We start from the raw sequence: 11,313 nt of genomic DNA on the forward strand, positions 1-11,313 counted from the left end.
AAGGAGAAAGCAAGAAGTATATACACATATTTAACCCATCATATATTTCAGGGTACGGATGTGCAAAACTTAGGAAAGAAAGTAGAAAATAAGAAAAGGTGATGAAAAAAAGGAAGAAAGAAAAAGGAGGAGGGGAGAGGAAAGATGCGGGCCGGCACTGAAAGGGGTAGGGTGTACCTAAAGAGATGGGGCACTTGCTGAGCATGTGGGAAGCCATAAGTTTGATTCCCAGCAGCCAAACAATACTACTAATAAAATAAATAGATGGCCTTTTTTGCTTCTCTGCCATTCAAGTTTTGAGTCATAAAAATGTAACATATTATTGTGAAGGTTTGTCTGAAGAAATTTGAATTTTATTTTAAATATAACAAGAAAATCAACATTTGCACTGTGGTACTCCTTCTAATCCTAAAATGAGGCTTCAGAACAAAATAATCATGAGCTCACAAGTCTACTTTTATACCACATCCGGTTTCACATTAAAATGATTGCAAAGTAAAAGCATTAATTAGTGCAGAAATATAAACATATTTAAGTAGAAAGGGGAGGGGCACTTCCTAGACAGAAAGAAAGGCCTTCAATGCTGGATGCACTCTTTGTGCATGCACGCAAAGCAGGGAAACAGGAAGGCCTTCAGTCGCCTTCAGTTTCTAACCAAACTGACCTGCAGTGACTTGAAAACTTAAAAGGCAAGCAAGCCCAGAGCCAGGCAGGGAGCCGAAGTCTGCAGCCAGAGTGTCCCCTCTCCTTCTACAGAGGCCTGACTCTGTAGATGGATTCCTATTATTTTTAATTACAAAATTGTACATAAACCAAAGAAATAGAGTTGCACTGCAGCACACAAGACAGTGTACATTCTCTGTAACTCAGCCGGAAAAGTCCAGCACTTCACATGTCAGCACTTCCTGAAAAAACTACACTATGCTCTACCAAATCCAATTTTTCTATTTAAAAATAATTTCTCTTCTTTTCAAAGTAGATCATAGATGAGCTACATTTACATTCCTCCAATGGATATTTAGAAGGAAAATACATTTGTTCTAGCTTTACTCCAAATCAGAGTCCTTCCACATTTTACAGAGCTTTCGGGTACAAAAAAAAGGGATGGAAGCAGCCACTACTCTAATACACACCAGACACACACACACACACACACACACACACACACACACACACACACACACACACACCACACTACTCCAATACACACCACACACACACACACACACACACCCCACACACCACACTACTCCAATACACACCACACACACACACACACACACACACACACACACACACACGAATAAGAATCGTCTCTCACCTAATTCTAAGAACCTGTGTGGACTTCCTTAATACTGAATAATCAGATCCTATATTATATAACCATATAAAGTATTACAGTTATAAAAACTGCACCACATAAGAAAAAGAAATATGAGTATACCCAATGATAACATTGTGTTCTTTTTTTCTTTTTAAAGTAGAGTGTTCAAGTAATTAAATTGAGTGCCTCAAGAGTACTGCATATAGTGGAGGTCACATGTAGAGATAATAGCAACTCATATTCCCAGTAAGTATCATGAAAATATAATTTGGACATAAATTTTGAATCAGAAGCAAACTGGGAAAAATGCAGTAACATCTCTATTTCTAGGCCAACATGACCATTATTTGACAATTTCAAAAATCAAAGTCAATCTTTTTATTTGTATGAGATAATAATAAAGTTTGGCGTAGCACATTGCTCTTGGTAATAAAACTCTGAGGTGTACCTATAGTTGCATCCTGAAATGACTTCACTATGTCCCTGAAAGCCTTTTACCCTGGTGGTGGTGAATCACCACTGGTGACTTTCTCAAGCTAGTTCATAGCGGGAACCTCAAGACACCCAGACCACAACGAAATAAGACAAAAGTAGTCACGTTTCACCTGGGATGTACAGTGAAATGTATTACTTTCCTATAAGTTGTTTTGGCAGGTACATGTTGATAGGACGAGTTTAGAAAGACACAATGCTTTCTTGACTTGTTTTTTACTACCTTCTATTTCTGTTCCCCAAATAAGAAGTTTTAGACAGCACTTACTATTTATAGCTCTCAAAACAAGTTAAGAACAAAAAGTTGCTACGATGCTGATAGGAGTGACATTTGAACTAGTTATTTCAAGGGATCAAATAATTCCAATTGCCTGTCAGTAGCAATCTAATTCAAAGGACTGAGAATCAATAAAGAATTGTCCATAGTGAAGTTCAATATAAAGCAGCTACGGTAACATTTAAAATAAACATTGTCTCTATTCCTTTTATCAGTTCCTGTGGTCCTTGAAAACATTAGCTTTAAACTCTCTTCAAAATATGATTATTTGAGGTTGTGGTATGTTTGTTTCCAGCCTTTAAACAGCAGTACTAGTGCTTGGAGAGTGTTTCTACATTCTATAAACTAGTTTTCCATCTCTCTTTGCAGATAAAGCTGCAAGAAAAAGTGCAATCATTATTTGTACAGAGGACTTTAGCAGTCTGAATATTCGAACTCTTATCATTACCCTCCAAAAGTCCTGCCTTATTTATCTCAACTGCCCTTTGGAGATGAAACATATTTCATACTCCAAAATAATTTAATAATTTACTAATGACTAATCAATATGCTGTACTTGGTATAATTTATAAACATTCTTACAGGAAAAAATATTTAAAATTTTAAGATGATTCATTTCTTTTTTAGGGACTTTGAGAATTTTCTTTTTTTATGTGATTATCATCTGACACTTAGTAGCAAACTTGATTCTTATGTCTACAAAAGATTTTTAGGAACCTGTTAGACTTCCCAGAGGGGTTCTAACTCATGGGAGAATCTTGGTAAATTGTCAATCATCTCCTTTTAAAAAGATTAAAATGCTTTAAAAATCTATGATTATTTTCTTGGCTATGTATTATATAGTTTGCCAGGTTAGCAATCCATTAATTTCTGCCTGTCCAGAAGGGCAGAAATGAACATACTAGCAACAAATTAAGTAGTCTAATTTTGGGAATCTCTTATTGTTCAAGTCATAAGATAAGCCAAATAAAAATACATGTGCACAATAATTATATTTAATTCCCAAAGACAAAGCTAAATGTGTAGTTTATTAACATTTAAAAAAAAACCTCCTTACTATTAGATTGTTTTAATTACCTTAATAAATTTTGCTTACATAATAACTGGATAAATTAATGTAACTACTTTGTAAATGTTTATATGATTCTAAAATGCAGATTGTAAACATTAGCACACCTGGGCATTCAACAAAAAAACTCCAACTTAATTTCTGAATTTAATTAAGTTTATGAATTCTTTTCTAAGTAAAAGCCCGAGTTCCTCCCAATACATTAATCCTTATCTAGGTTTACTTTATATAAAGATATGTCTTCAGAACTGATTTGCAGGTAATGAAGAGATAAGAAAAATCCCATACTGTTTTAAAAAACAAACTCGGATAAATTACTTAACTTTCTTATCTAAGGCATAAGGCAAAAATAAAACAAGGAAAAAGTGAAAAACGAAAGAAAGAAAGAAAGAAAGAAAGAAAGAAAGAAAGAAAAGGTACTGAAAATGATAAATTCTGCCACAGATCCACACTTTAAAATCAAAAAACAGCTGCTATGCACATTCAAAGTCTGCCAGCCAGTGCACTGACTTGGATTCAGTTTTCAAATCTAAACATCTTAAGAACCAATAAACCTTTCACAACAATTAAGGTATGTATGGTAACTCATTTTGGATAAGCAAGCAAATTCTTGAATAAACAAAATTCCACATAACCTTCAACTTGGCAAAAGCCACAGATAAAAGTTAATTCAAGAGCATTTGCAATTTTTCATGAAAAAGCGATTTGAATATATGGTTTATGTTGCAATACTAAGTAATCTATTGCAGAAAGTTTCATTTAGAGACAAGCAAAAAAGACCTTAAATTTAAACAAAACTTTCACTAATACTTACCATTCATTAACATATAAATGCAATCCCCTTTTCAAAGGATAATTAAGAGCTATTTAACTTAAATGATTTTGAATCATTTAAGATTGTAAAAGCCTTTTGAAGAACTAGAATTATCAGCAAGACAAAGAAACTTGTTTACATGCTAAAAGCAACTTGATCAACTGCATACAAGACCATAGCTAAAAGCTCATCTGTCTACTTCAGAGCAGCTACAGCAGCCCTGAGTTCCATTTGGAGACCCTCCTTTCACTTTAAACCATCTTGAAAATCTGATGCCAGAATTACATTAGCCACAGAAAGTATAAGTACATACATATCTACTTATGTATATTCAGATATCAAAATATACTAAATATTTAACAAAATATACTAAATATTTAAATATTAGCAACTTTCATTTCACACATACACATGTACAAAATCACAAAATAGCATCTCACAAATATGGGAGTTCCAATAGAAAAATTTAAATTGGTAGATACTAACAAAAACCCTTCCACCCTCAAGCATATTTGAACATATGTCAAGCTTCACTGAAGCCACAGCTCATTGTACCCATAAACAAAGTTGCACAGAATAAAAAATAAAATAGGTTGTAGAGTGGTATTTTTTTAAAAAAAATCTAAAATGGATTAAATGTCTCCACATTAAATCCCAGTAAAAGTGACTAAACATCCAAAGTCAAACTTCAGCAAACATTACATGCATCATAACACACAAAACAATTTTAAAACCCTTCACTCCCACTAAAAGATTTACTTGAAACCCACAGATTTCCTAACTGTAAGATACACACCTAACGTCCTGTGTTGTGAACAAGGAGGAAAGAAGACACCTGCACTTAAATCTTGAAGCATCCCGTCCTGATGAGCCCAGAGAAACTAATTTCTGCCATCAGAAAAGTCCTCCACCAGAACAGCAAATAACCATATGCGCCGCTCTAAAGGAAACAGCAAGCCAGCCGGTTCTGGCTCTAGGTCTCTCGAGGTACAATAATATAAACCTGATCAATTGCAATTAAAATCTGAACAGAGACTTAGAACCTGAAGTCTTGGTGCATTAGTTCTTGCCAAAAGCAGATGTGATTGTGAGCTGGAAGCAATTTCTCCTGGTAATTTGTGATGACACTGGGTAGTGCAGCCCCAGAGTCCCCAAAGACAAGCTCATCAGAGGCTCTAATGTATGCATGACACATGAGGTGGCTCTTTTAGAGCTCAATTAATTGGGTTGAACATTAAGACAGCAAGTTCAGGACTCCCTCCACCCCCTTCTAGAGTTGCTTTTCCCCTTTAAAGCCTTTTTTTTTCTTACCTTCAGCAAGCCATGTTTCTTGTAACTGACTCAGATCTTGAAAGAGTTCTAAAAAGCAAATCAAAGAAACAAACATAAGACTGAACAGTCTGCAGTCTTCATTAACTGAAAATGTTTGTCATGATGCTGGCATTCAGTATGATTTCAATTTAGAGAGCATCCACTGAACATAGGATTCATCTCTTAAGTACCTGAATAACCCTGCTTACTTATGACATCACTTAGGTGACACTTAAGAGATTTCTTTAGACAACAAAATAATATTGATTATCTTCTTTTTTAACATATAAAAAGTATGCTCAAAGAGAATGAAAAACACACATACACTAAAATTCACCAAGGTGCTGAACTAAAGATGGTCTACACACAGAAATCTTGCCTAAGAACACTTGACTGGCTAAAACAGGACCAGGATTAAAAAGACAAAACATTTACAACTTCTAAGTTTATAAACAAAATACCAACAGAACTTGAATTAACTTCCAAGTTATATTTTCCAACAGAATTACCTCAACACTACGGGACAACTTCACATACAGGCATATAAAGAAAAACTTCTGCATTAAGCAGACTTATAAAAATCAAAGACAAACAGTACCCTAGCTTTGGTTTATTATCAATTCCAAACTGTACTCTGCCATGGGGAGGGAGGGGGGGTTCCGATATCTACTGAATGAAAATTTGATGGAGTTTAGAATTCAGTACACTTCTTTTAAATTCAAACAACTTTGGTAATTAAGTTTCTTCAATCCATTATGAATGCCCCACAGGGTTGAAATAATTCCTAATACATTGACATTTTACTAACAGTTTATAGAAGAATCTGTAACCTCATTTACCAAATAATATAATAACTACTCATTTAGCCTGAAGTTTGATCTAGTGAATACTTCAAGGCCTATTAACAAGATGTTATGACTTCACAATACAGTCATCAAACTCACTCATAAAATTTCAACAGTAGTATATGGCTTCATTTCTATTGTTTAACTGTAATAAAATTGAAAGAAAAACGTAAGCAGGGTTCATAGCTGCTTACTTTGTCCCAGGGTGTTAGATAGTTTTAAATTGTTATCTCAGTGTAGGGGATTAGTTATATGCCATATGGACAAGAATAAACACAAAATAATGTTTAAAAGAAGAAGGTCACTGTTGGGTGTTAGTTTCCTTCTTTCATTAGATTGTGACAAGACCATAAAATAGTATCCAAGGCAAACTCACTGTGGGAATGAGTGAGTGTAAAGTCCACGTTAAATTCAGGAGTTTCAATGTTTAGTATTTTTTAGATGCAACTGAGATGGGCCCTTTCCTTGGAGGCTAGAGAGTGTCAGTAAGAGAGGGGTTCAGCTCAGAGTCAAACCTCACCTTCAGAATCATGAGCCAGATCTCTGTTAATGACTTTTCTTTTCCTGACATTAGTTGGTTTCTCGTTACAATTTCTCCCACGCTGACTCTACAAAGGGAAAGATAAAATCCTTTAAAAGAATATAAACCTCAGATGTCACACATTAAAAAAAAACAACATGCATACATAACATAAGCCTACTGGATCCTCTCTCTGAGTAGAAAAAAAAAGTTCATAGGAGAACTTCAATATGTATTGTCTGACTTTGGTGGTGAAGGCTCAGGGTGCGAGTTCAACAGCCTGAGTGTGGCTTCCCCGAGCAGATCCTAACACTCCTGTTTATTCTCGTCATGGTTACTTGTAATCTCAGCATCGATACATTAAGCTAGAACACGTTATGTTATTTTTCTTACTAAATCAACTCTAGATTAAAAATGATTCTCTCTCAGACAGCACCCCCCACACCCGCAGCAAGAGAAGCCAAAGGAGTGGAAAACTGGAAAAAGCAAGAAAACGAGGGGGGAAGCAACCCCTCCAAGACACCCCATGTAAACAAAAAGGGCCAGTATTTGTCTTAACTTGGTTCTTTTCAGTGTGGCAGACAAACCCAGCCACAAACTTTGAAGGCAGCTGCAGCTGCCCTTCGTCTCCTCTTCCACTCATCGTGGACACTCTAACCAGAAGGGGTCTTAAAACAAAACTATGCCTTAGCCAAATCACTCAAAGGTAAGCTCATTTTTGTAGATGGGGCTTCTAGAAGCAGAGTCGCCCTACAGTGGCAACAAAGCAGATAAAGTGTCTGCAGTCCCAACCCCCTGCCCCCTCCCTTTGCATCTCTTGATCTCCCCACCCCTGTCGTCGGTCCGTCGGTCCGAGTCAAGTTTATAAACAGCAACTTTCGAACTGATCACTCACGTTGGTGACCACGTAAGGCACTTGCTGGTCATAAAATCCATCCATTCTGCTGCTCTTCACAAATATTAGCTCAGTGTTTTATATTTTGAGCATTTAGCTGGAGATTTCTTCGGGATCTGGACTTCTATCAACCTAGAGGGGAACAAGATGGCTTTTAGGCTTTAAAAAATCATGAATGAAGCTCTTGCATTTGCATAGCTAATTACCCTCGACAGTCCCATTCACAAAAATAACCCTCCCCTACGCCGCCTTCTTCACCTGGATCCAAAGAGAGCCAGGAGAGTTCACAATTTACATATTTTAGGTCGTATCAAAAATCCTAACCAGAGGCAGTGTATTTATTTACACTCTGGACGTTCCCTGTTCGGTCAGTGTACCCCAGGCAGCTCTGATTCGCAAACGTGTGCAAAACTAGCAATGGCGATCAACGAGACTTGCTTTTCACCTAACGGGACTAAAGAGAAGGAGGCACCTCTTTCATAAGGATAGTTTTTGCAACCCACAACCATGCAATTATCTGGAGAGACATAAAAAGTTGTTGGAAAGACCCACCTGAAGGCCACGCTAGGCGAACGGCTGCAAAAAATTCCCTCCAAATTTAATAAAAACATTAATTATTGCCCAGCACTTCCCCTTGGAAGCCGAAAGCGCCTCTGACAGAGCTCAATTCGGTGGTTTTTCCTCTACTTCTCCTCCAGGGGCCTCCAATCCAAACTGATGGATCGCTGCCTCCCATTGGCTCCACGTCTCTTTCACAAGATCAGATTTCGGGCTGTCAATCAGGCGGCTTTCGGCCCCTTCCCTTGGGTCTCTTGCGCCCCTCTTGCCTCCGCGACCGCTCTGCGAGGAGGCGCAGGTCCTGCACCCAGGAAAACCCACCAAGGAAACCTTTCAACTTGCTGTTTTGGAAAAGACCGGGGGAGATAACGAAACCTAGTCAACCACTTCTCATTGCTAGCGTGTTTGGTCCAATATTAGGCAGATATCCTTAAAGCCCGGTCGTGAGGTTCACGCACAGATCTACAAAGCGAGTGTGCCCAGTCTCTCTTCTCTACCTCTGACCCCGAGCCCACCACACGCTCCAGCCTCGCTCCCAACAGCTTTCGGCCCAAGCTACTTTCTCATTTTTCAACACTAACCAACACTATAGGGCTTATTGGATTTTTTTTTTTTTAATACATGATCTAAAACGATCTCCTTTTGTCAGTGGGATTTTAAAAATACAGTAAGGAAAGCAAGCCGGAGAAGCTGCTTCTTAGGAGAGGTGGCACCGGGAGGGAGGATCGGAGGAGTGCGGTGCAGCAGGCGAGGAAAGTAGAAAAATCAGATTCACTCCGGCGAGTGGTGAGGGAAAAGAAACCTCCCGCGGGCCACAGAGGAGTGGGGGAGGACTGGGTGGTTCAGACGCGCCCCCCCTCCACTCCACCCCCGACCCGCCGTTTCCGGAGCTTTTGTTATGTATACAGAGAGGCGGAGAGTGTCACTTACTGTACTTGAGGATTCCACTTCCTCCACCGAGGAGGGAGGGGAGAGCGGGGAGAGCTCGGGTTACAAGGACAATGATGGGACGTTTGGAAGCGAGGACATCTCTGAAGCTGCCTGCCCATGGGGCTTAGTTCAGATGTCCCCTTCGTTGCCCCTGTCCCACCCGGGAGGAGCGGACAAGAAGCTTCATGGTGTTGAAAGTCACTTGAGACCCTAGTGGCGACCAGGGCTGGTGACTAAAGCACTTTTCCACCAGCTGCTTCTCCCGTTGAGCAACGTGCTACGGTTCTCTGTTTCTATTGGAAAGTTTCTTTCTTTAAATGGAACACGGTGGAGACATTAAGATGGGAACGTGCACGCCTGGCACTCCAGGCCCGCTGGGGAAGAGGGAGGTGTATAACAAAACACTCTGCCTTTCCTCTTGGGAGAGTGCAGTCTTCCAGGGCACACACAGGGCTTGTCCCCAGGCTAGTCAGAGCATCGCGCATGTCCCCATTCAGAGAGAACTGCATCGGAGCCCGGACCAGCGCTTGCGTTCGGGACGCCGCAGAGCTGGAGTCAGGAAGCTCTGGTTGCTTTGTGAGGGTGCAACCAGAACACGGGACAATAGCGCGGGTACCCCGCCGACCTGCAAACCCGGGACAGGACAGCAACAGTTTCCAAAGCCCTTCTCCGAGGACAGACCCCGACAAGTATCCAGGGCAACCGGGAGAGGGCGGAGCTTCTCCAAAGGCCCGGCGAGCCTGTCCCTGCAGCCAATGAGGAACCGTAGATTTCCAGCCCATTGTTGTTTATTGCTGACCCCTCAGCGCTCCGCCAGCGGATTGGCTGCTTTCGAGCAGGGGGCGTTTTCCGTGCCTTCCCCTGAGCCACCTTTCGGCTCCATTCACAAAATCCCCGATCTTTCTGGGTCACGTGGTCGGGGGCGTGGAGGGACAGGGAAAAAGACCAACAAAGGCCCAAGTTCTCAAAACCACAAAAGTTTTTATCCGTCACTATCTTCCCTACACAGCCTTGGTAACAAATGACAGTAGATGAGGGAAAGTATCCTTGGGTCTGAGAGCAGTAGAAAATCTTGAGTGAGACGAAGTCCAGGTTAAAGGAGCCCTCACCGGGGATAAGTCCGGGGTGCCCTGCCTAAGGGAAAACCCTGCTGAAGAACAGAAAACTGGGAGTGGGAGAAGGGGGGTAGAGAGGTCTAGCAACTTTGCTTTCTCTTCAGCAACAGGCTGTTTAAAAGTGCAAGCTGTCTCTATAGACGTATTCAGCGTTCTCCCTAAGGTTCTTTTGTTTCCATTTCTACTTTTGATTTATCCCACTGCCATTTACTCTCCAGGTTCCTTTAGTGCAAGGTTTCACTAGCTGACAATTTTAGTTCTGGCTTCCAAAGCCCATCGCCCCTACACAGGCCCCTCCTTCCCTTCGGACGGATGGTCCATCTTGCTGCTGGAGCTCCCGGTTTCCCCTTTGCAGCTCTCACTGTAGTTGAGAGTGATTTTATTTGACTAAGCAGCTCTTTCTTCTCTCTCTGCAGCTCTTCTAAGCAGCCAAACTGCTGAACTAAGTATGTGCTTTTTGTGACTGGACCCTTCTCTCTGCCGCTCTCTTCCTCTGGCTTCATAGTCAATGAGACATTTTTCTCTCTTGCTTGTTCTTCTCCTGGCTACTTACAAAAATACTAGGTTCTAGCCTGGGGCCTAGCTATGGTCTACTCTTGTCACTGAACAGTAAGTCCAGGATCAGAAGGTAAGGAAAGCGTTGAGAAGCAGCTGCATGCATAAGAAGAGGTACTCTGAAGTTGCACAAGTTTCCACCTCTCTTTGAGACTGTCTTTTTAAATCAGTTTTAGTACATTTCAGTCCTTCTTGAGTGGAAAATTTCATTCTGGCAAGATTTCAAACATAGCATGGCAGCTCAGAGGCCAAGAGGCTTTGACATTTATTTACTTGTATTTTGAAATCCCGTTTGGGTTTTGAAATAAGAGCTCTTGAAAGAACACAGCCCCTCCCCAAGTCCTATTTTTTTTTTTGGAAAGTTTTTTTTAACTTGTATATAAAGTTATTTAAAGCTTTATAGTTCCTTTGCTGTTATTTTATGAAGTAAAATAATATACATTAGTGGTTTTCTGCAGTTGACTTATGACATTGAAAATGTATGCTCTTAGGAAAGTAATTTCATTTCTAAAAATTGTCTAAAAATACAAACTATTGTGGTCCTACTTTTTAAAAATGGTTAATATAGCAGGCAGGGTGCCATGCCTATAATCCCAGTACTCAGGAGG

General features: G+C 40.0%; 1 protein-coding gene across 3 annotated transcripts in view; it reads right to left on the bottom strand.

Moving 5' to 3' along the window:
- Positions 1-9,664, bottom strand: part of Etv1 (ETS variant transcription factor 1) — a 91,144-nt gene extending 81,480 nt beyond the window's left edge. The window contains exons 1-4 of one of the 3 annotated variants that reach the window (XM_027419741.2): positions 9,036-9,664; positions 7,548-7,679; positions 6,653-6,740; positions 5,288-5,335 (exon numbers count right to left, since the gene is read on the bottom strand). In XM_027419741.2, the coding sequence (XP_027275542.1) occupies positions 5,288-5,335; positions 6,653-6,740; positions 7,548-7,592 (181 nt within the window). In that variant the 5' untranslated portion in view covers positions 7,593-7,679; positions 9,036-9,664. Of the gene's footprint in view, positions 1-5,287; positions 5,336-6,652; positions 6,741-7,211; positions 7,402-7,547; positions 7,680-8,099; positions 8,896-9,035 lie in introns of those variants that run through there. The other 2 variants (XM_027419740.2, XM_035445106.1) reach the window with 2 other exon arrangements.
- Between the last annotated feature and the right edge of the window lie 1,649 nt (positions 9,665-11,313).

Source organism: Cricetulus griseus, chromosome 5 (genome assembly GCF_003668045.3).
Source record: "Cricetulus griseus strain 17A/GY chromosome 5, alternate assembly CriGri-PICRH-1.0, whole genome shotgun sequence".
NCBI classification, from domain to species: Eukaryota; Metazoa; Chordata; class Mammalia; order Rodentia; family Cricetidae; genus Cricetulus; species Cricetulus griseus.